General features: G+C 38.4%; 1 protein-coding gene across 3 annotated transcripts in view; it reads right to left on the bottom strand.

The window, feature by feature from the left end:
* Window positions 1–25819, bottom strand: part of LOC138311327 (uncharacterized) — a 40746-nt gene extending 14927 nt beyond the window's left edge. The window contains exons 1-9 of one of the 3 annotated variants that reach the window (XM_069252749.1): window positions 25072–25214; window positions 15874–16104; window positions 14797–14874; window positions 12724–12786; window positions 12064–12234; window positions 4634–4765; window positions 4267–4412; window positions 3894–4014; window positions 2308–2497 (exon numbers count right to left, since the gene is read on the bottom strand). In XM_069252749.1, the coding sequence (XP_069108850.1) occupies window positions 2308–2497; window positions 3894–4014; window positions 4267–4412; window positions 4634–4765; window positions 12064–12078 (604 nt within the window). In that variant the 5' untranslated portion in view covers window positions 12079–12234; window positions 12724–12786; window positions 14797–14874; window positions 15874–16104; window positions 25072–25214. Of the gene's footprint in view, window positions 1–2307; window positions 2498–3893; window positions 4015–4266; window positions 4413–4633; window positions 4766–12063; window positions 12235–12723; window positions 12787–14796; window positions 14875–15873; window positions 16105–25071; window positions 25229–25353 lie in introns of those variants that run through there. The other 2 variants (XM_069252750.1, XM_069252751.1) reach the window with 2 other exon arrangements.
* Between the last annotated feature and the right edge of the window lie 775 nt (window positions 25820–26594).

The following is a 26594-nucleotide window of genomic DNA, read 5'->3' as shown; positions in this document are numbered from 1 at the left end:
CAACAGATACAACCAGATATACACTCTACACCTTGTATGCTGGTCCTATCTGTTGTCGTTTACTAAACCACAACAGATACAACCAGATATACTCTCTACACCTTGTATTCTGGTCTTATCTGTTGTCATTTACTTAACCACAACAGATACAACCAGATATACTCTCTACACCTTGTATTCTGGTCTTATCTGTTGTCATTTACTAAACCACAACAGATACAACCAGATATACACTCTACACCTTGTATTCTGGTCCTATCTGTTGTCATTTACTAAACCACAACAGATACAACCAGATATACACCCAACACCTTGTATTCTGGTCTTATCTGTTGTCAATCACTAAACCACTCTAGCTTTTTGGACATTGATAATTTTAGTTTCTTTGATTCCCTATCTGTATTTCAGCTGTCAGAACTAAAGCTTGTTATTGAAGGATATAAAAATAAAACAAAACATTTTTTTTCATTCTTGAAAGTTTATAAATATCAATCAAAGTCATGAAAACACTGAAACAGCATCGGGATCTTTTAAACATTTAGAAACGATAAAATACAATGATATATACATGATGAGACTACTTTATATTTACAAAAAAACATTATACACTCATAATTTACATAAAAGATGCCAGTACTTTTAATTCATCAAAATTCCTAAATACAATAATGAACGATGACAGAGTCTGATGTACAGCAGGCCAAGTTTACGAGCATTTTCAGCCACGCCAGTGACTTACGAACTTACAACTTTTCACGATGTGCCAGAGGTTCGCATCCTGTTCTGTAAATCACGTTATGTCATCTACCCCTACCCCTCTTTCTCTTTATAATCCCGTCCCTGGTGTCATTCTGTACAAAATCAACATACACATATGTACAATCAACACTAATTTAAAAGTAATTTTCATTTTTATGGAAATATCATTACTATTGATAAACAACTGATCTAACAATTATATTTAGATATGAATTTATTGGACTTAAAAAAAAAACCTTTCAGATAGTATGGCTGCATTTGCATCATTTCAGTATTTACACCAGGCAATTTGCTAATCTTATGACATTCAATTACTCACTCGAAATATGAAATTCATAGTGATACAACGTAATAGACCATTTTGAGTGTCCACATAGTGGAATTTTGCGAGTTTCTGAAAAATGTCTCGCATTCCTGGGCCAATGAAACACTTGACTATTTTTGGTTGTAAATTAATATTTTGTAATCCAGTTACAAAATGATAAAAAAAAATAATTCAGTTTTATTTTCACATGCTTTGGATGCCAAATACCCCACTTACTGTACCTATAGTAAAGATACCTTCGGTAGGTATATATTTGCTTAAATGATATTGTACTCCAAAATCACCGACAAAATATCTATAAAGATCACATATAGATGAGTTTGAAAGACTTTGCCTTGCATGGTCAAAAATTTGTGCCTTTATCATACATTTGTATATTGTTTTTCATCAGGTTTATCCAGAGAAAACCTATACCAAGACTAAAAGGTTTCTATTTCAGAAAGGCATCCCAATTAGATGGGCTAGTTGCCTTCCTCAATCATTTGGCACAACATTTCATAAGCAGTTTGTATAATACAATTATTAGATTTTTAGATTGTGAACCAATATTATAATATTTGAATTAAAAGAAAAAATCTTAATAATAGGACTACCAAGTTCATTATAGTAAATACGCATTGCAAGTTGAGCCTTTTACTTCATCAATATCCTACAAAAGTCGAGAAGGGGTTTTCCTATATTGTTACAGTTCTTTATAACCTATATTTTTCTGAGGCATATCAAAGGATTACTACTGATACTCATATAAGTATTAAAATACATTTTGAATTTAAAGGAAATAAGGCTTTTCTATCTTGATAACATAAATGCTTTAGAGCAAAGGTCAAATTAACATTTCTAGAATAGAGTTCATCTACTACTTCACTTGGGACGCGGGTCGATGATTCAATGCATGAATTTATTTCTACCATCTTCTTTCCACTTGTGATGATTTATTGGAGTCATAAGTGTCAAACAGCTGTTTCCTCATTCCACAATTTGTCACTGATCATTTAGATAATATGTCTGGGTTTACAATCTTTTTATTGTGACAATCTATTGAAGTATGTCATCACGTGAGAGGACCGTGTATTTAGGATGTTTATGCCACTTGACGAAAAGGTGTTGTGTAACCTCTATGTCTGCAGTTAGTATTCATTGGTACTGAGCAACACAGATTGTGCATATGTAATCATTCTTTGGCGCCTTAACTAGTCCAACACATTGCAAATGTGACCATCTACCACAAACATTGCACATGACCCAGGTTGCCCGTTTAGGTGATGTGCACCCAACCATGTCACATCTTGTCCGTTGAGAAGGCGGTTCCATTGATGATGCTAACAGCTTGAATCGGACAAATTCTCTCATTTCCAGGGCAAGAGCATGATTGACCTCTTCAAGCTGCAAGTTCTTAGTCAGAACAAAAGCATTCTGTTAAATAAAGAGAATGTTACATGAATTTCAGATATTACATTAGTAAAAAGGCTCATGTAAAAAAACAACTACAGTAAAACCCCTATTACTCGAGCAGGTGGGACCAGGTCAATAGTTCGAGGAATACGGGGTATTCGACTCATCCGAGGTTGGTCATGATCAACAGTCAAAATGTCCGGTCTCAAACTATGACAAACAATGCACGACAATGACATTTTAATTACCCTATCTTTCAACATTCTTTGCATATATCGTTTGATATCGTTTACATCTTTCGATAAATAACATTGTGTTAGCCTGTCGAATGAAACCAACAAAGAAATTTAAAAAAAAAAAAAAATTATAATTAGGCGGACGTCAGCAATATCTTCCGCCTCTTTTGTCATTTCACAATGCATACTTTCTATTAACACGGATCAACAACTTCCGTATTTTCGTATTTACAGCGAAGATTATTACGAGAGAAACATCAATAACTTAATGCCTTTTCTGAAATATTCAAATAAAGTTAGCATCAAACAACTACTTGCAATCGTGTAGGTAGGTACTAATGACACCGTTAATCCCTTAATTACCTAAAGGCTCGACACGCAAACTGTATAAACACAAGATCGTGAGCAATTATCCATGTCGGACGGTGCAGTCAGGTGTGACACAGGTAAAAAAAATCTCAAGGGCTGAACACCTGTTCGACGAATACATGGGTAAATACTATGTATTTGATGAAACAGGGACATAATTCTGTTCGGGGAATAAGGGGTTTTCGACGAATAGCTGTTCGAGCTATACAGGGTTTTGTTACATAGATTATATAGGGAGACGGTCGGGACCGTACAACCAGTTCGACAAATAGGGGGTATTCGAGGAATCCGGGTTCGAGTTAGAGGGGTTTTACTGTAATTTATTGTAATATATACGCAAGTCATGTTTGACTTTCTCCATGTGTGTAATATACCAAGTAATATTGAAGAATTAGAGAAAACTTGTATTAAAAGTACTAGCTGACAGCTTAAAATTACATTAATTTGTCACAGTCGAGGGGTTCTGATCACTTATGATCTCTACACCCCTGAACTATCTCATAGTAAAATTTCAGCTCATCAGAAAACATCTCCACCAATCACAGGCCTGACATGTTTTCCTTTGAAGACTACAGAGAGAGCACGCCCAACATCAAAGCCACACAGTCAACCACAGAGTACTGTTATATGGCTCTTTTGATGTACATCAAACAACTAAATTACCTGTTCTGTTGCCTCCAATTTTACTATGAGATAGTCCAGGAGTGTAGAGATCGTAAGTGCATTCTAGACATGGAGTAACAGGACTATATTCCTTTTTTTAATCTTGCATTGATGTAAAATATAACAATTTCTTTAATATTTATTCTTACCAACAACACAAATGCACCACAAGCATTTCCATCTCTCTGGATAGATGAAACCAATTGGCATGAAATCCATATTGCATTTGCCAACTCGACTGTTTTCTGTGACCCGATGGCCATATATTTCCTGTGTTAATTTAAAAACGAGAAACTGTACCCCTAAAAGATATTAAATGTCTGCGAAATAACTGTAAAATTGTTTTTTTATTCTTTTACCTTTCTGTAACATTGCTAATTACTTTCTAGAGAAAAAGAGTACAGTCATACATGTTGTTGATGGTAAATATAAAATGATGTTATTTTCTATTTTCTTGATAGATGTACAATGACGTTTTTTTTTCAATCATTAAAAGCTAGTGGTATTACATATGACACTTACTTCCAGTTGTTTATAAGTGTCTGATTAGTTCCACCCATGGAGTCAAGGACAGATACAGTTTTGGTGGTCATATTGGCTGCAAGGAGTACCCAATGATTTCCAACATTTGCAGGCAAAAACACCCATTTGTACATTGCAAATTTAACCTGAAAAAAAACCTCATTCATCAGTAGTTTTTCATGCCTCTTGGTTTTGGATTTTATTATAATGATCATCTCATTATTATTATGTATAGAGTATGTTATTGAAATACTTTTTAAGATTTTAATTTCATGTTTAAACACTTCAAAAGTTAAAGACATATAAATATTCTTAAAATTCATCTCATATTTGCTTTGCTAATTGTCCACATATTGATTTATCTTACATCTGAATAAAGCCAGTGGTCAAATTTGCCTTTACTCCATAGCACTGCTGTATAGGATGGCATCACAAAGATATGGTCAGTGTCCCCCACATTTTGTTCCCTCTGGAGCAAGGAGAGATATGCATTGATGACCTGAAAACACGTCAATTACTTTGATTAAATGTTGTTTGGGACTAGTGTAGTTGAATTGCCTTTCCATATATGGCAATGACCACAAAATGAATTTTATCTTGCAACTGCCGCACATACTGACGGATAACAACTGCTGGATAAATTTGTGCTTTATCCGTCAATACAAAATGCTTTATCCGTCAATACAATCACACGACGTTGCTCAAAACCTGACGGAACTTTTTCTAACTTGACACAGAACTTGAAACTTCCGGTGAAACGTCATTCAGTCCTGTTAAAAAGTGACGTCACATTCAACGGAATGACATCATTTTTACGATATCGAAAATTTTGTATGGCAGTGTCATTTTTTTTGACTCATGGAAAAGGTATGCATTGTCAAGTAATTCTTTAATGGGTATTTATTGGATTTTGAGTATTTTCATTTTGTTTCATGGTTCGTACAGATTTTCAAACCAAAATTCCAGCACTTTTCAAGCACTTTTCCAACACCTTTTCTAGATTTTCAAGCACTACTTTTTTCTTCTACATTGGACTCGAAATCAGAATTTTCAAAAAACATGCCTACAATTTTGCAAGCAATTTGTTAGTACAATTTTGTCAGAGTAATTAGATTCAATTACACATTCTTATCAAACAACAAAGTCATCCCAAGTAATGTCTGATTACTGAAATTATGATAAATTGATTGACAACAGAGCTTTTGTCAGTGTTCTGGGAGCATGAAGTTTCAATTCCAGCACTTTTCAAGGATTTAAAGAAAAATTCCAGCACTTTTCCAGCACTGACCCAAAATTCAAGCACTTTTCCAGCACTGACCCCAAATTCCAGCACTTTTCATCTTCTGTACGAACCATGTGTTTCAGTGATATATCACACCGAATAGAATTACAGATACTGTTTGTGAATGCTCTTATTTATTTCCAACGACAGTAAAAGTAGTACACTCTCGTTCGGTTTAGTGAATTAATTTATACCTCCGCATCAAAGAATGGTTGCAGGATAAACAGAATACACGGTTAGTATCTTGCAATACAAGTTTTATTTTGGTGCTCGAGATAGAAAGCCAAGATGACTTAGCAAAGCCTGGTCATCTCAGCTTTCCTACTTACTGTCGTGTCGGTCTAACCGTTGACGATGACAGTGATGTACTCGCCGCGCAACTTGCACAATACTATTGCATAGTGGGTTACAATATAATGCTAAACGCGAGTTGATTGGTTGGTGGGCGTGGCTTATATCGTGTGATATGTGTGACCCACGTGTGATAGATCTATCCTGAACTCATCGGGTATTACCGTACTCATAAGAACTAGATCTATCCTGGACTCATCGGGTATTACCGTATTCATAAGAACTGCAGGATGTGTCCATACTTTCTATTACACGCAGTTTTTACAACAGACGTTTCTTCAAAGAAAGCTCTGGAATTAAATGCGATAACGCGGTTTTCATGAGCTGCTGTCCGTGTTTCAGCCGGGATAGTCTGGATAACTTTTTGCGTCATCGCTAGCATAATTCACGGTAGGGAATGTCCGTCACAAACGTTAGCTACATGTAGGCTACTTCGAGAACAACGTAATGGCTGCCGTGAGGCCCGCCTCGCGGTAAGTTTACCTCTGTTTGTTTCTTTATCAATCAACTTCTTAAATATCAATGCCGTCTAAAGTACTTTTAATTCACTACAGATTTATCGGCTGTTAATAGATTTCTTACAGAATGTGCCGTTTTTCAAACATTCAAGGACATACCCCTGTGGCAGTGACATGGAAATCAAATGCAGTGTGTTGCGACACCTGCAACGTTTGGTACCATGTTGACTGCCAAGGGATAAATAAATCCCAACTCAAGCACTTGGATCACAGTGGTGTAACCTGGGATTGCCTAAACTGTGGTCTTCCAAATTTCTCCTCCACACTCTTTGATACATCCCCAACTGACATCTCAAACAAATTTTCACACCTACATGACACAAGCACCCTCTCCAGTAGTGATGACCCTAAAAGTCCCGGTCCTCCCAAAGCATCCTCCTCACCAAAAAAACAAACCACCTCGCCCAACACAAACAACAGATTCATCAAACCCACTAGGATAGCTACCATTAATTTCCAATCCATCTCCAACAAGAGGCCCAAAGGGCCTTAACGGTCATCTGACTACCTTTGCAATAGTAAAATTAATTATATATGTTGTCACTTTGTCAGGACCACATCAGGATCATTTTCAATTTCTTTCAACAAATTTTATTTCAAACAAGAGGCCCAAGGGCCTTAACATATAAGAAATTAATTAGATATAGTGTCATGGTAGCCATCTTAGATTTGTGATCAACCAGAGATGTAACAATACTTTGTCGGGACCATGTCAGGATCATTTCATGCAAGTTTCAGCCAAATCGCACCGGTAGAACTTGAGAAGAAGTTCAAAATGTGTTTTCAAGATGGCGGCTGTGGCGGCCATCTTGGATTTTGGATTGATCCGAAAAATAACAACACTTTATCAGGACCATGTCAGGATCATTTCATGCAAGTTTCAGTCACATCCCACCTGTAGAACTTGAGGAGAAGTTCAAAATGTGTTTTCAAGATGGCGGCTGTGGCGGCCATCTTGGATTTCGGATCGACTCGAAAAATAACAACACTTTATCAGGACCATATCAGGATCATTTCATGCAAGTTTCAGTCAAATCCCACCTGTAGAACTTGAGGAGAAGTTCAAAATGTGTTTTCAAGATGGCGGCTGTGGCGGCCATCTTGGATTTGGGATCGACCCGAAAAATAACAACACTTTGTCGGGACCATGTCAGGATCATTTGATGCAAGTTTCAGCCAAATCGCACTGGTAGAACTTGAGAAGAGTTCAAAATGTGTTTTCAAGATGGCGGCTGTGGCGGCCATCTTGGATTTCGGATTGATCCGAAAAATAACAACACTTTATCAGGACCATGTCAGGATCATTTCATGCAAGTTTCAGTCAAATCCCACCTGTAGAACTTGAGGAGAAGTTCAAAATGTGTTTTCAAGATGGCGGCTGTGGCGGCCATCTTGGATTTCGGATCGACCCGAAAAATAACAACACTTTGTCGGGACCATGTCAGGATCATTTGATGCAAGTTTCAGCCAAATCGCACTGGTAGAACTTGAGAAGAAGTTCAAAATGTGTTTTCAAGATGGCGGCTGTGGCGGCCATCTTGGATTTCGGATCGACCCGAAAACTAACAACACTTTGTCGGGACCATGTCAGGATCATTTGATGCAAGTTTCAGCCAAATCGCACCTGTAGAACTTGAGAAGAAGTTCAAAATGTGTTTTCAAGATGGCGGCTGTGGCGGCCATCTTGGATTTCGGATCGACCCAAAAAATAACAACACTTTGTCAGGTTCATGTCAGGATCTTTTCATGCCAGTTTCAGCCAAATCCCACTGGTAGAACTTGAGAAGAAGTTCAAAATGTGAAAAGTTAACGCACGGCGGACGGCGCACGGCGGACGGCGCACGGCGGACGGCGGACGGCGGACGGCGCACAGCGGACGGCGGACGACGACGGACGAAACATGACGACTATAGGTCATCCTGACCCTTCGGGTCAGATGACCTAATAAAAAACCTGAACTGGAACACCTGCTTCACACACTCAAACCGGACATAGTAATAGGTACAGAAACATGGCTCAACAATAACATCCCGTCCCACGAATATTTCCCATCACACTCTTACACAACATACAGGAAAGACAGAACTCCTAACAAAAAAGGACAAAGCCACGGTGGAGTTCTGATAGCAGTAACAAATGCATACCACTCAGAACATGTAAAAGAACTAGACACAGACAACGAATCTATATATATTAACATCAACATGACAAATTCACATAACCTAGCAGTAGGCGCATACTACAGACCACCCTCAGACAAAGGAAAATCAATCGAACACCTCGAAGACTCCATAAATAGAATAGGCCAAAACAATAACACAATAACATACATCAGTGGAGACTTCAACCTACCCCATATAGACTGGCACACCAACACCACCATCCCAAGCACACCACAACCTAAGCTACACCAACACCTACTTAACATCATCAATGACAAGTCTCTCACTCAAACGACAGCTTCCCCCACTCGTGGCGAACACATATTAGACCTTACACTAACCAATAGGCCATCCATCATCAACAAACAAGAAATATTACCACCACTAGGAAAATCAGACCACGACATAGTTTACACCGAAATTGACGTCCGACTAAAAAAGATCAGAAGACCACCTAGAGACATCCTCATCTACAATAAAGCCAACTGGGACAACATAAAGACTGACCTTGAACAATTAAATACACAACTGGACGAACGATCAAACGACAACATAGAGGAGATCTGGCACTCCTTCAAAACAACACTAAACAAATCCATAGACAAAAACATACCCACCAAGCACATCACACACAAATCCAAACTCCCTTGGATAACCCACCCCATTTGCCAACTCATAAACAAATCCAAACGCTTACACAAACAGTATAAATCCAAACCAGAAATCAAACATAAATATAAAGCAACAAAATCAGAACTACAAAAACAAACCAGAAACGCATACCTCAACTACCTAGAAAAAATGATAACAGACATACCAATAGACGAACCTCGATCCTCACACCCTAACAAAAAACACAATCCCAAAAAGTTTTCTCGTACATAAAAACAACTAAGAAAGAGAACTCTGACATCACAGCCCTACGGAAAGACGGACATCTATTGACGGACACAACTGACAAAGCCAACATCTTAAACCAACAATTCCAGTCTGCTTTCACACAAGAACAGAATACAACCATACCTGACAAAGGACCTTCACCACACCCAATTATGCCAGACATCCACATAACACAACAGGGCATACACAAACTACTGAACAATATAAACCCGCATAAAGCAACTGGCCCCGACAACATTCATGGCAGAATATTGAAAGAACTCAAAGACATCACAGCTCCAATCCTTACAAAAATATTTACATGCTCACTCACCACAGGAACACTTTCCCACGACTGGAAACACGCAAATGTCAATCCCATTTACAAAAAAGGCGACAAATACAATCCCGCAAACTACAGACCTATATCACTCACATGCATCACATGCAAATTAATGGAACATATAATCACCAGCGCCACCATGTCACATCTGGAAAACAACAACATACTTTACGACAAACAACACGGCTTTAGACCTTCCAGATCGTGCGAAACCCAACTGGCCACGTTCATACACGACCTCACACAAAACCACAACAACAACACGCAGACAGACATCATAATCATGGACTTTGCAAAAGCCTTTGACAAAGTACCACACAAACGCCTTCAGTACAAACTAAAATACTACGGAATCACAGGTAACACACATGCATGGATAACAGATTTTCTTTCACATCGCACCCAGACAGTAATACTTGAGGGCAAACACTCACACAAAATACCAGTAACATCCGGAGTCCCTCAAGGAACCTGTCTGGGCCCCATACTTTTCTTAATATATATCAACGACCTACATGAATACATGAAACACAGCACCCTTAGACTTTTCGCAGACGATAGTATCATTTACAAGACCATACACAAACAAGAAGACACACAGAAACTACAACACGACCTTGACAATGCAGGACAATGGGAACACGACTGGCTAATGCAATTTCACCCAGACAAGTGCAACGTCATCTCCACTACCACCAAACGCAACAAAATCCACCACAACTACACTCTCCATAACCACTCACTTGAACACGTCAAATACAGTAAATACTTAGGCCTCACACTACAAAACAACCTCCAATGGGACAAACACATTAACAACATCACCGCAAATGCAAACAGAACACTAGATTTCCTAAAACGAAACCTCACAATCAATTCACCACACATTAAAGAACACGCATATAAAGCACTTGTTAGACCCAAACTAGAGTACTGCTCCTCTATCTGGGACCCACACAATACTGGCCAAATACAACAAATAGAAAAAACTCAACGCAGAGCAGCAAGATATGTACACAACAGATATCATAACACTTCTTCAGTCTCAGACATGTTATACACACTCCAATGGCCAACACTACAAACACGCCGTCTACAATCACGACTCATCCTCCTATATAAAATCACACACCATCTCGTTGCCATCAACCCAGAACAATACCTAACACCTGTAGACACCCGCACTAGACACACACATCCCTATGCATACAGACACATCGCCGCCACAAAGGATACATTTAAGTACTCCTTTTTCCCACACACCATCACATACTGGAATCTCCTCCCTGTGGCAACAGTACAAAACACTACACTGGAGGGCTTCAAGGCAAACATAAACAACGTAGCCCTTGAAGGCCCCACTCACAAATAAACACCTCATTTTTTATCATGTTTTTAACCTATCTACTTTTATCTATTCCAGCACCAGAAAAGAAGAAACATCGTACGATCGTAGATAAATCTAACGCTGTTATCGTTAGGCCTTACGTGGAAATGCAGCAAATTGCCTCTAAATTCTAAAATGGCCGAGGGAACCGTTTGCGATGTACTAACATTCCTCTCCAATAAACAGGTCATTATTTTATTTCTCTTTATTCTATAAACTTAAGACTTCGTCGGAAATTTTGCTTGGGTTCCGATAAACAGGTAACTGGGTCAAATGTCCCGCGTGCAGTCACATTCTTTATAATCTTAATTGTGACAACCTCCTCTCGTAACATCAGGTTTTTTTTTACTAATCTCATGAAAAAGATAATCCTTTAGATTATAATGAAGATCAAGTATTTCACGACGTTTACCATCCGTCAGTACCCCGTTAGCATAAGATCTTCCACACACATTTTTTTTATCAGTCGCAGCCATATTGCCTCTCAAACTCTAGAACATCGTCAGATAAACTCCGCCCACTCGTTCTATCGCCTGACGTCGGGTAGGCTATCTAAACTCCGCCCCTCCAGACAATTGACAGAACCACTCGACCAGTTGATAATACTGTCGCTCAACATACCAAGGTATTACATCATTTATTTTGTCAACGGTTAGACCGACACGACAGTAAGTCTTGCACCAAAATAAACCTTGTATTGTAAGATACTAACCATGTATTCTCTATATCAATAAAGTCAGGAAAATGAAAGACTTGAAAGTTTATTCATTTGCATTTGATTATTAATATTTCTTTCAATATGAAAAAGGGATGAAATTGAAAGTCATTCTGAAATCAAATAGGCAATAGCTTTATTAGCTGTGTATCATCATTACCTTAAAAATTATCATTTAACCACTTTGGATTTTTCAGCGTACTGAAGTCTTTTGTGTCCAGTACCTCGCCACATACATAGTAACGACAGTTTTTCTTGAGGGTCACAGATGGTGTCTGGGAGTGTCTCACACTAATCGGGTTCTTCAAATGGTCATGTTGGTGATCTTGATCTAAATTCAAAACGCTTTTATTCATCTTCAATATTTCTTTTGGAATTTATATGTAACTACAATGTAACTATTGTAAATAAATGAGAGATTGAACAGTGCTGTAAAGGTATGAACGCAATAGGATACAGATATTTTCAATAGAGCACTGTTGAATCTATATGTAATGGTCTACTTTTGCATGTTTGACGTCAAATTAAAAACGGTGTTGGTTGCTAAATTGGGTAACTACAATAGTTAGAAGATATGGCTCTGGTTATTGAATGTTTGATTAAAAACATAACTATGTCAAGGTACTCAAGGTACTCTATAACCATTGGTAGGCAGTTTTTCTTCAAGTTTTCCAAGTTTTTGCCAACTTCAAACCTGGCATGACCTTTCATGACCATGGTTGTTAATAGGATGCAATCAAAATCAAATAATCATCTTCACTGTCAATAATCAATGTTATTAATCTGGTGGCATTAAAACTTTCATACAAAAGTATCTCACCTTTCTTATCCCCATCACTTGGTAGATTGAACCTGATCCTTTTTTCCTTCTTCAATTTCAGTTCTTCATGACATGACGTGTAAAAGAGAAATTGTCATGCTATACTCCCAGATATGAGAAAAACACATTCTAATCGTTCAAACAAATACACAATAAATTTTAACCTTTAATTTGTAATATAGCAGTAATTAGAGAATTCTCTCTATCTTCTAAAAATATCATTATGATTACCTCAGCAATAATTACTATATCCACCATAACATCATACCGCTTCTTGTAATCCTATATAAGTATATAAGTATATCTCAAGTCCTCCACCTGTGGGTCATGTTTTCAACACCCATGTGGGGCAGTTGCCAGGAGGTTGGAGGATTTTCTTTGAGACTTAGGCTTCCCTCCATAGCAACCTTCCAAAATCTTAAATGACTGTGAAATGGATGCTCAAAAAACCAAACTTAATCATAACATTCTGATCTATTTTACATCATTTTTTTCACAGACAAATAGAATTTTAACATTTGAGCTCTCCTACCAGCCAAATACTATCTTACAATGAATTCTTCCAATTAAGGATTGATTGTCAATTTTGTTGCTTGCATTGACTGATGAAGAAAGTTAATCTCGTGCAAATGAAGTGAACTGCGAAGCAGTTCATGTAACATTTGCACGAGATTAACTTTCATCAGTCAATGCAAGCAACAAAATTGATAATCAATCCTTATATTTACGTTAACCAATTTAAATATCCCGCTTTTGAAAAAAAGTCAAATTATATGTATTCGGTATAAGATTATTATACAATTTGCAACATTGTACCAGTTATCGTACATGTATGTACAGCTACGGAACAGCCGCCAGTCAGTTCTTTTCGTCACCAAGGCAACATAAAATGTAGTTCCGAAAATAACTTCATTCTTTGCGCGTTGTTACAATTAAAAACGGCGATTTTGAAATATTGTTTTATGTACAAGAATTAATGGCTTAAATTTTATCATAAAAACATGATCATGTAGCTTCAAATAAAAAAATACTGCGCAGTACTAGCTGTGCAGTCAACGTGTAATCCGGTTTCTCGATTTAGCAGGGGTCCGGTTTTGAAGAAAATGACGATTGTGGTGAAAATGCTGAATAGTTGGTATCTAAACATAATCAAATCTTTTAAAAATCAATTGCGATTGTTGTGGAATGTACCTGAATGTTGTATTTCCGTCTGGTAATTGTTTGTAGCTGGCAGTTAAATGTTTATTAACTAGGCCTAAACCTGTTGTGAAATCCAACCCCTGTGTCTATGGTATGCGATGCAGTCCAAGAACCATGCTTCAGGGGCTCAATAAAACGTGTTAAAATGTGGGATTTAGTCGCAGATCACTGGAAGACTTGTGTGTTATTCTTGAAATGTGATAACTTCTCTGTCAACTGGAGTTTTAGGATTAAAATTCTGTATAAAGTAAGTAGAGAAACATTGATTTGAAATTTGGTGGTTTCCAACGACCCTCGAATGCCGTGGGTTTAGACACTCGCAGAATCGTTTTGTTAGGCCTATGTCACTGAAATCAGCCTGTTTGGTATTTGAGCGTATTTTTATGGAATCTATCGTTTTTAAGCTTACATGTATGTCACCGTTTCACATATAGATCTATATATTGTACACATTATCCTAACTATTTGCGTTCGATTATGCCTACTTCGATGAGTGATGAACATCGCTGCGCTCAGTAGGCCTAGCCTATGTTCAGCATTTTCCGGGGCTTGAGCCTAAGTCATCGTTTCTTCAAAATACGTGTAAAATATCTGTAATATCATATTACTAACAATTTTTAATATCACTTTATCAAACATTTCTGTCTGTGTTTCTAAATGTACAGCGATAGGCCACATCTCAGAAAGTTCATTCAAAACTGAAGCGGCGTAAAACTAGGTTAAAATGTAAACAATGTCAAAATGTATTCTCACGCCGGTCAGAGGTCAGCGCGTGACCAAGCATCTTCATTGGGAAATGAAGTGATCGGAGTTTACTAGTTTCATTGAGGCGGAGCGAAGTGAAAATGTAAATATTAATTTATAGATACCCACTTGATGTACTCTTAAGGCTTGGAGAAACTGACAGCAATGGCTCTGGTAATGTGACATCTGATGGACTTTGCTCAGGGTCTGGAAAATGTAAATTGATTAATGATTAATTGACTAATTAATTATAATGTGCTAAGGCATGTTATTCAATTTGTCTGCAATCCAGGGAGAATTATAGGACCATAAATCCCCCAAGAAGGTAATTTAATGCTTAAATAAATCATGTGAAGGATTTAGTTTTATCAAAACAAACAAGGTATTCATAGAATCAGACTTTAAAGGGACAATTCAATCTAAGAGAACATTAAAATTTGTACATATATTGGGAAAAACCAGTTCCAATTGAAATTAGATCAGTCGGTTTTACTGTGATATGCTAGAAAAGTCCATGGTGGTGAAATGCGTGTGAAACTTTCAAACTCGCTTGCTGTCCTCCATTATACATTGTGGTCGAACATCTTGTATGCCGAACCCTGTCCCTTGCTCGTAGAGTAATGCAACTTTTGTCTAGAACTGCTCAAATCGCTCTGACAGTAGTGGTTTACCTTATTAGGTGAATTGTCTTGCCTAAAAAATCATTTTATTACCTCCTCAGTGGTTATGTAGTTCATTTGTTTAACATGCGTGACTTTGGCTCGGGTATGGGTACAGAGTACATACTGTACCTGCTTAATCGTATTGATCAACGATTTGTAATTACAACGGTATCAATTAAAATACTTAACAATGACGTGGAATTTGTCAATATATTGTGTTAAATGTTTCATAAGAAATGTAGAACAATACATTTATGCCATATTTTGCTTCTTGGTTATGTAAAAGAATTAGCCTGAGTGAATTGTCCCTTTAAGAGAATTAGATTTTTGTAGAATATTAATTAAAAAAGAATTTGAAATACCAGAGTGTAATCTCCTCATATCTCTCAAAGACTACATGTTAGATCATTAATTGCTAAATTTGTGAAATGATGGTCAAGACTATTGGGCCACTTGTCTTAAATTTCCAAATTTTATATCAGATCTTAACTGAATAACTGTTTAGTTGAATGATGCTAAGATATTGATTATTGATAACACTTACCAAGTAGACAGAGGTGTAGAAAGGAGAGTCTCAACCTTTCATGAATGTTGAAGGTTTCTGGAGCCAGCTCCGAAATTTCCTTGATGAAGTCATGGTGATCATCTTCATCACAACACTCATCCAAGACAGCTTGAGCTTTTCTAGTTTCAATATCGTAAGAATAACTGGCAGTCCTTCTGGCTGTCTGGAGCAATGCCATCCAGGTTTCCTCCGACATTTCCCTGATCATGTCTGTTGACAGTCAAATAAGATTTTCCATATCCATGATACCAATAAATAAATATGTGCTTGGGTTGGGGTTATAGAGTGTGAAAAAACAGGAGTGCCCGGAAAAAAACCACATAATCGGGCAAATAAACGCCTGTCTGTCTGCCCATGACCGGCAACTTTACAGTAGGGTAGACATTTTTTGCCATGCAACTGGTCCTTTTAACGGTAACGCTTTTGGTCCAGTTCTGATAGACTACTAAAGATATACAAAACAAAAATAGCAGTAGCATTGTAGAAAGGTTAAAGATCAAATTGAGCAAAACAGATTTTCATAATATTCTGGTTTTCAGTCAACTTTGTTGAGAGCGAATGATTCTAAAACAGATATGTGGATATTTTTTGTAAGTACAACTATGACTTTGCTAGTAAATAAACTACAAGGATGAATTGTAACTTTGTTAAAGGACCAGTAACTTTTAGGGTCAGTCGGTCCTTAGGACTAGCCGGAAAATATCCTGAAGGGAGAACACTGGTGCCAGGGATTGAATCCTGGCCGTCTAGGTTAAGGCAAGTAGCATAATCACTAAACCACATTAGCTATAATAAAATGGAAGCTATAAATGCATAGTATTACAGTAAGCTAAAAACACAATCAAAGGAAATATTAACAAGAGGCCCAGAGGGCCTGTATCGCTCACCTGATTTGTAATGCCAAATAATTTTCTGAATACAGGTTCATTGTTTCTTTTCTGAAGGAATTTTAATATTAACCTCTAAATCCCCTATTGGGCCCCACCCCTCCTGCCCCCTAGGGGTCAGAGCCAAAATTTATACAAGTTCTGTTCCCCTTCCACAAAGGATGTTTCTGGCCAAATTTGGTTACATTCCATGCAGAACTCTATGAGTAGTAGCGATTTAAAGAATTTACCTCTATTTCCCCTATTGGGCCCCACCTCTCCTACCCCCGGGGGATCAGAGCCAAAATTTATACAAGTTCTGTTCCCCTTCCCCCAAGGATGTTTGTGGCCAAATTTGGTTACAATCCATGCAGAACTCTATGAGAAGTAGCGATTTAAAGGATTTACCTCTATTTCCCCTATTGGGCCCCGCCCCTCCTACCCCCAGGGGATCAGAGCCAAAATTTATACAAGTTCTGTTCCTCTTCCCCCAAGGATGTTTGTGGCCAAATTTGGTTACAATCCATGCAGAACTCTAGGACAAGTAGCGATTGATAGAATTTACCTCTATTTCCCTATTGGGCCCCGCCCCTCCTGCCCCCTGAGGGTCAGAGCCAAAATTTATACAAGTTCTGTTCCCCTTCCCCCAAGGATGTTTGTGGCCAAATTTGGTTACAATCCATGTAGAACTCTATGACAAGTAGCGATTTAAAGGATTTACCTCTATTTCCCCTATTGGGCCCCGCCCCTCCTGCCCCCGGTGGGTCAGAGCCAAAATTTATACAAGTTCTGTTCTCCTACCCCCAAGGATGTTTGTGGCCAAATTTAGTTACAATCCATACAAAACTCTAGGACAATTAAGTAGCAATTTATAGAATTTACCTATAATTACCCTATTGGGCCCCGCCCCTCCTGCCCCGGGGACCAGAGCCAAAATTTATACAAACTCAGTTCTTATTCCCCCAAGGATGTTTGTGGCCAAATTTGGTTACAATCCATGCAGAACTCTACGACTAGTAGCGAATTAAAGGATTTACCTCTATTTCCTCTATTGGGCCCCGCCCCTCCTGCCCCCGGGGGGGTCAGAGCCAAAATTTATACAAACTCAGTTCTTATTCCCCCAAGGACGTTTGTGGCAAAATTTAGTTACAATCCATGTAGAACTCTATGACTAGTAGCGATTTAAAGGATAACCTCTATTTCCCCTATTGGGCCCCGCCCCTCCTGCCCCCGGGGGGTCAGAGCCAAAATTTATACAAGTTCTGTTCCCCTTCCCCCAAGGATGTTTGTGGCCAAATTTTGTGACATTCCATTCAGAACTCTATGACAAGTAGCGATTTAAAGGATTTACCTATATTTCCCCTATAGGGCCCCTATAATAAAATGGTTTTTGAATCTTGTTTTGTAAAGTTGTATTATTTAGCTGTTATAAAGGTGGCCATCAGGTATATGTAGTCTTCGTTTGTTGGGTCCGTACAACGTTGAGAATTGTCGTTGAAATGATGATTGACTCTGATGTTTTTTGTCGACAATTTATTCTTTAGTACTTCATACGTTACATAGAGTCATTGTTGATATATGTGGCCCAAAATGGGACCACACACAAGGTGTGTGCTCCTCTATGTTTCTCCCTCTCTCTTCTACAATAAGTGGTCAGCTCTATTTATACATAACAACGAGAGCATGGGGATCAGTATTTGGCCCATGATATCTAACACCTGAAACATCTGATGCATGGATAGCTACTGCATAACATAAGTAACACGCTGAACCAATTAATACTGACCAGTTTCACAATTAGCATTACATATAAGATGTTCAGGCACCACATACCATTACACAACAACGAGAAACTTATACCTATAACCCAGACTATTATGTACAGACCTGGCCAGCTATCGCATGGCACTGATAACTGATAATATATATACGTTTAGACCTGGGACACACACGAATAGCTGTAAGTCTATATCAGTATCTTATGAAATAAAACTTATTATATTATATTACGTCCCCTTGTTAATAATTATTTAAATTCCGGTCACGTGACTTAGGTAAACAATAACAATTCACGGAGGTCCAGTAAAGTGAAAATACCGCGGTTATCCGAAGAGACCAAAGTTACCCAAAGACGGACAGTCTATTTAAGACTTCCTGAGGGTAGTCATTACAAAAAACATCAATCAGTGGGTAGAGAGGCGATGTAATCAACTGAAATACGAACCATGTCAACACAGTCTTCAAAGAACAATGGCGGCGTCCTTAGCAACGCACAGAAAAAAATCCCGTGGAAGGCCTCCCGGCTCCAAAAATGTGTTGAAAACATCCCAAAGAGAGATGTCAACTGGCTCAAACTTCATAACAAACTATGATTTACTGAATAACAGTGATGAAGAGGATTTGGGATGGAAATGCATTGATTGCGATAATGTATTTTCCGATCCAGAGGACAAAATGTTAGAATGTGAACGCTGTACATCGCGTCATTGTATACGATGTCTAGGGAAATCGGAAGATGAATATAGAATCCTCCAAGATTCTGATTACATGTGGTTCTGCATGTCTTGCAGAGAGAATGTACAGAAAAACATAGCAACAGATCTGAAGATCGAGGAACGTTGCCAGGCTATTATGGAAAAATATGAGAAAAGAATAACAGCTATGGAGGATCTGATCAAAACCAAATGTTCGCAGTCCGAGGTGCGAAAGATCGTCAAAGAAATGAGAGCGTCAGAGCAGGAAAACAATATTGAATGGCCTAAAATTACTGACATCCCTCAATCCCGATCACCACCACAGGATATCAAGAATGTTTTCTCTGAGATAAACGAAAGAAAAGCTAGAGAGAGCAATATAGTGGTATACGGTGTTCCAGAAACTGAATCTACGGACAGTAAAGTAAGGAAGGAACACGACACAGGTATTGTCTATAAAATCCTCAATAAGTGTGAAGTACATGATCTTGAAGGAAAGGTTACCAGATGTTCCAGAATTGGACAATATCATCAGAATAACAAGGAAACAAATAGGAAAAATAGACCTATGCTTGTGTCGTTGAACAATCCTGAAACAAAAAAGAGTATTTTCAGGAACATCAAAAACTTTGGCCACGACCAGGAACTAAAAGATATAAGAATAAGCAACGATCTCACTAGGGCAGAAAGGAACAAGAAAAACAGTTATGGGAACTGGCTAAGGAAAAAAGACAACAAAATTCCTCGGGGGAATATACCTTCAAAGTCCGAGGACCTCCCTGGGCCAGATCAGTGAAAAAAGTGAGGAAAGCAGGTTTTTAAATGGAAACTTCAACCATGAAGATAAAGACAGAAAGCAGAGGCTTGTCGAACACCTAAATTGTATGTATACTAATGCGGATCAACTAAAAAACAAAATGACAGAATTAAACATAAGAGTGAGTAACTACAAACCAGATGTAATCGGAATTACTGAAGTGAAAGCAAAAACTAGATTACAAAGTTACAAGGAATCAGAATACAGCCTAGATGGAAATGAAAATTATTCACTGTTCAGCAAGAACATTGAAACCCCTGCGGGTAGGGGGTTACTGATGTTAATAAATTCCAAGTTCATAGCAAAAGAAGTAATAATGGAAACACAGTTTCGTGAAAATCTGTTTGTAGAAATTAAAACTGGGAAAACTACAAAACTGCTAATAGGATTGATATACAGATCGGAATCGGGAACCATGGACAACAACAAAAAATTACAAGATTTGATTGAAGAAGCCGCTCAGAAAAAACACAACAAACTTTTGATAATGGGAGACTTTAATTATCCAAATATAAAACTGGGAAACATGGAATACAAAGAGCGAGAATACAGATTCTCAAGAATACAAGTTCATTCAAAAACTCCAAGACAACTTTCTTTTCCAACATGTCCAAGAACCAACAAGATGGCGAGGTCAAGACAATCCGAATGTCCTAGATCTTATCATAAGCAAAGACGAGCATTCACTATCAGATATTGAATATCAAAGCGCTTTAGGTAAAAGTGATCACTGTGTACTACTGTTTAAGGTCATTTGTAAAGTAAAGATAGCTCTACAAAGCAAGAAGAAAAAAGAGTTATAAAAATGCCAATTATGAAAGGATAAACGAGGAGATAAGTGATACCAACTGGGACGAAATAATTATGAACTCTAACAACATCAACGAGAATTGGAACACTTTCAAAAAGGTGGTCAAAGAAATAGAAGAAAGCCATGTCCCTACAAAAATCATTAAAATAGGTCGGAACAACAAGCATAGTTTCCCAGCAGATACAATAACACTTGAAGCCATAAAAAAGAAGCATTCGTTATCAAGGAAGGCTGCAACTACAAAGGATATGAACGTGAGAAAGGAATACAATAGGGTCAGAAATAAAGTAAGGAAATTAACACGCAGATTGAGGAAAGAATATGAGCACAATATAGCGATAAAGGCAAAGTCGGATCCAAAAGCAATTTGGAAATTATATAAAATCTAAATCTACGTCGAAATCAGAGATTGGAGAACTATATGCAAAACCAGCGGACAAAACTTCAACTAAAGTTACATCAAATAAGGGGAAAGCTGAAGTGTTATGTCGGTTTTTTTAGCAGTGTATTCATACAGGAATCGGACACGACCCCTCATCTGGTAACATAAGGATGAAGTTCGCCGAAGAGTTGTCACAAATGAATAATAGAGATAAAAACAAGAAGCGGTATCGCAAGTATCCATGTACAAAGAAAGTCTCAAACCGGACAAATCCCCCTTGGAGGCGACTAGGACGAAATGTGCACACCTGATGTTCCTGAGAAAAACTACCTCTGGTGTACGAATATAACATATCCAAGTAACGAAGTTATTCAACCAATCAGTTTCAACAGGGAACTCTCTCCCAGGATGATTGGAAAAGGGCTCAGAAGTGTGTGCCTTGTTTCAAAAAAGGTAGGATAAGTGTTGAAACCGGGTGAACTATGTAGGCATGGTAAGTCTCACGTTCAGGGGATGTTTGTAAAACACTAGAAACTCTAATTATAAGGATCATATATAACATTTATGAGAAAAACAAGTTACGTCCTCTCACAACAAACAATACTGTTTTCTTAACAGGTAGAATCAACAACAAAACAAGCTTTTTTAGAAGTTTTTGATAAATGGACAACTGCTTTAGATAAAGGTGACGTAGTCGATTGTATATACATGGATTATCAGAAAGCTTTTGATACAGTTTCCGCACAACCGTTTACTGAATAAATTAAACTCATATAATTTCAACCAGCAGATGAAAACTTGGATTTCATCTTTTTTGAAAGGAAGACATCAAATGGTAACAGTGAATGGCAAAAATTCCGAATGGTCAAGTGTAACATCAGGAATTCCACAAGGATCGGTTCTTGGACCCTTATTATTTGTGATATTTGTTAATGATCTTCCAGATATAGTGCAGTCAGACGTATACTTATTTGCGGATGATACTAAAATATTCAAGGCTATCCGTGGCAAAGATGATGCTTTAGATCTGCAAAGTGATTTAGATACAATGTCGAAATGGAGTGAAACGTGGCTTCTAAAAATGCACCCAGATAAATGCAAACACATGAGGATACACAAACAGAGAACAAGAAACCAACGTGAGGAAATTATACAATACCAGCTCAATGGAAAAACACTGCAACATATAGACCAAGAAAAAGATATAGGAGTAGTTGTAGATTCCACGTTAAGCTTCGACACCCATATATCAGAGAAAGTAAAAAAAGCCAATTCCATGTTTGGACTTTTGAGAAGAACTTTTCAGTTTTTTAGACATCAAATCATTTATTCCGCTATATAAATGCTTAGTTCGGTCTCATTTGGACTATGCTTGCCCCGTATGGGCGCCTTACCTACAGAAGCATATAGAAATGATAGAAAGTGTCCAAAGAAGAGCGACAAAATGTCTACCAGGAATGTCACATCTAGCATACAGTCAAAGGCTGGAGAAACTGAAATTACCAACATTGGCATATAGAAGAATACGAGGAGACATGATAGAACTCTTCAAAATTTTAGATGGAATATATGACTCCGAATGTTGTAACATTTTATCTTTATGGAAAGATGCAACGGACCGCGAGAGCAGCAGGGGGCATAGGAGGAAGCTATTCCATACAAGATCAAACTATGAGATTAGGAGAAACTTTTTTTTCACTAAGAGCTACTAAGATATGGAACGATCTACCAGAGAATGTAGTGATGGCGCCAAATATAAACTCCTTCAAAAATGCGTTAGACAAACATTGGAAAGAACAAGAACTCTTATACAACTACAAAGCCTTTATACATCATTAATTTATTATTATTACCGGATAAAAATGTATTAACTGTAAACTCTATATTTTGTCTGAGTCTGGTATAGAGGACTTTACATATAAGTCCTGAACCAGAAATAAACTTATCTTATCTTATCTTATCTTATAATAATAATAATATTTAAAATAAAACTTATTATATTCCGCTAGGTAGTAGCTGGTGGCTAGCAAAATTCAATACTCAGCTCACCTGTAATATCACTTATTTTCTCTACGAGTACATCAATCACAACTGTTTAGTAGTGATTATATATATATAGCTTAGGGCATGGTTGTTTTTCATTCCTTTTCTTTTGTATTTCTTTCTCTTTGTATACTTGTTTTACAGCCCTAGCAATCAACTACAGATGCCTCGTATATATATATTGTACTACCACCTGACGTATGTACAATGCCAAGTGACCTCGGAGCAGACTGGAGAATTTCAGCGCAGAAATGGGTGCTAAAAGAATTGTAACAGGCCCCCTTGCTTACTTTTGCAATAAATGTATATTAGAAGATGTTGTCGAGTATTACAATGGTGAGACCATAATAATTGTTATTGTGAAATGGACATCAATCAGCAATTGATTTTACCCCTAACATATATATTTGCACGCGTTACACTTTCCACTGTGCAAAGTTAGACACCACCAAACATAACTTAGAGAGTTGAATAATTTTCCAAGGCAGAAAAAGTTTAAGCTCCATGTCTCGGAACTCCGTACACGAAAACTTTAAGATTATAGATAAACGTAATAATCCCAAGATTCCAGCATTTATAAAGAAAAAAACCAGAACAATGTCCCAAGAGTCTTTTAACCAAGTTAAATTTCCTTTATACTTTTAGACAATTCCAAAATCAGAAGAGTACTCATAGATAATTTTTTTCTTTCTGCCTTGGACACCACCTCCTTTTTACACGACTTTAGAACAAAAGGAAAAAAATATGACATTATGGGGAAAAAAAAAGTTCACAAATACAAAAACATACAATTAACAAAACAAAGTTTTCCACCGGGCCCTAAACGATCCTACAAGACTGGGGAAGCCACTCTTATGATTTTACTTAACCCAGCTCGAATGAAAATTTGGGGTTGACCAGAGACTTTCCCGTTACTTATATACCCCCCAAACTAATTAAGTCTGACCACGTGAGTACAAGACCCCAGTGTTGGTCGTATCAACTCTAACCACCAGAACCACAGTCCCCACAGTGGCCAGAATACCTAACAGCCAAAAATACCCACCCCAACAATTTTGAATAGGAGAAGTCCTTGTTAGGGTTATCTCGAGGTGTTGGTCATATCAACTCTTACCACCAGAGACACCCCCAACCACCTGGATCCTCTCCCTAACTAACTACAATTATACCTACAGTCCTATCTACATGCCCCTGGTCGCCCCCACCAATTACACTTAACATACATACCACCAGTTCACCTACATAACAACCTCCCCCCTCCCCTCCCTATTGTACATATGTGTCCCCCCCCAACCCCTGCTATATACCTACCATGAATCAACTTCCCCCTCCCCTTAAATTTTCTTTAATTCCCGGATAGAGAGGTGGCGCAACTCATGAAAATATCGCCGCATTCCCGTGGGGTTCAAATGAACCCCATCGTTCAGCAGCCGGGGGGACATGAGGCGTCGCCGAGCCACATAGCTCTGACCCCGGTCCCTCATCTCGAGGGAGAGGGCCAGAGACATGCGTGCCCGACGAGCCGCATACTCCGCCCCGGTCACCGCAGGATGCCGGGTCCGCGGAAACACCGCCATGAGGGCCACCCGCTCTACCCCCCAGCTATCTAATGTATCTAGTATCATACGCAAGACCCCCATAAAATGTTGCAACCTATCCCCCCTGCTATCTAAGTCGTTCCCTCCCCCCCCCACCTGCAAGATTACTAACCCCGGACTAAACCCCTCCCTCTTCATCCGATCCACCAAGTCCACAATATCCCAAATTTTTCCCCCCAGACTTACCATACAGACGAACACCCACTCCCGTCAATCCCAGATCCCGAGTAAACCTCCCCTCCCTAGGGTTATTGATAAGATTGCTAAGTCTTGTTATATAGCTATGGCCAATAATGGCCACTTGGCCTGACACTAGTCGTTTCATATTTGCTTGTATATATACCTACAACATACAAAAGGAAAAGAATATATATATAAAAACACGTCATAAATACATCCGCAGATTAGACATGAACATACTGAAACTACTCATCAATACTAGGTCTGAATAAATTGAATGCTCCTCACTATGCGTATTATTCCTTAAAGTTCTGATGCCCCCTGGGGGGAAGGGATATTCAGGGGTTGACACGGTGTCCTCCAGACCCCTGTGCTGCGCGGTTCGGGTTTATTACCCTGCCCGATCGGGCCCAAACTATAATGTTCTCCTTGTGTAAACACTGAAATTCCCTGGAATCATGTACAGGGTTTTTTTGTTACCATGGCCAAAGACAACACCCCAATGTCCCGATACTTATCACATCAAAGTTCCTCCGGGCACTTTATATCACACTTTCCGGAATAACAATAAGGACGTCTGGGTCCAGGCAGGGCCGTACGCATTTCCCCAAACCGCTTTGACGTTGTGGCACCAGCAATGACACAGGGGCCTGGGTCCTCTTCCTTAGTTCCTCCCCCCAGGTCAGGGGCACCAGTACACAGCAAACATGAAAAACAAGTTGAACAACAAATGTTAGTCCTATAAAATTGTAATATCAATCAATTAGGTATAAGCATGGTTAAAAATAAGGTAGGCTCATTGTGTAGAACTGCACCGAGGGCTAGCTTGCCAATTCATGCTTATGTCTCGAGACAATATTTGGTAAACTACCTAAGTGGCTCTGGGAAGTACTCCCCCGGAGAACCCTTTCAAATAGTTTTTAACCGATTAAAGTTTACCATATTACCGTTGGTTCCTGCTTATATAACATTGTACACATGACATAATTCGAATAATCAACAAGATCATCTTCAAGGCAGAGGACAGGAAGTCTAATGGAACTACTGTAATGTGAATTTTGCTGCTTAACCCACGGTTTTTCCTAGTATTTGTATGTAAATAACTGATCAATTAAACTAGCAGCCATGGCGAATAAACGTAAACATATCGGATTCTGTTTATGGTCTGCAATTTGCACAGAACCCATCCGATTATCTGAGTTTAACCTGTTTCATTGCTTTATTAAAATATCTCCTTTGTACGGTTAACCCCGCAAACTCAAACACAGGGCGGGGAGGCACCCCTCCCCAATTTTACTATGTTACCAGTGGGCTCAACCAGAGTTAGACTTTTATTATACCTCCCTACCCGCTAAAAGGTTGGGGGTATATTACCAAGTTTCCGGACACTGGACGATAAGCACAAGTTACCAAAAGGCGACCTCAAGTCCCAATATGACTGATAAAACTGACATAGTGACAGCGAAAAATACACTACTAGTAACTTCTATAATGCAACCTTTCCACTATAACCATAACCACAAATTAGG

This window comes from Argopecten irradians, unplaced genomic scaffold (assembly GCF_041381155.1).
Source record: "Argopecten irradians isolate NY unplaced genomic scaffold, Ai_NY scaffold_0017, whole genome shotgun sequence".
In the NCBI taxonomy this organism is placed as follows: domain Eukaryota; kingdom Metazoa; phylum Mollusca; class Bivalvia; order Pectinida; family Pectinidae; genus Argopecten; species Argopecten irradians.
The sequence above is the reverse complement of the archived record's forward strand: the minus strand, read 5'-3'. Positions and strand labels throughout refer to the sequence as shown.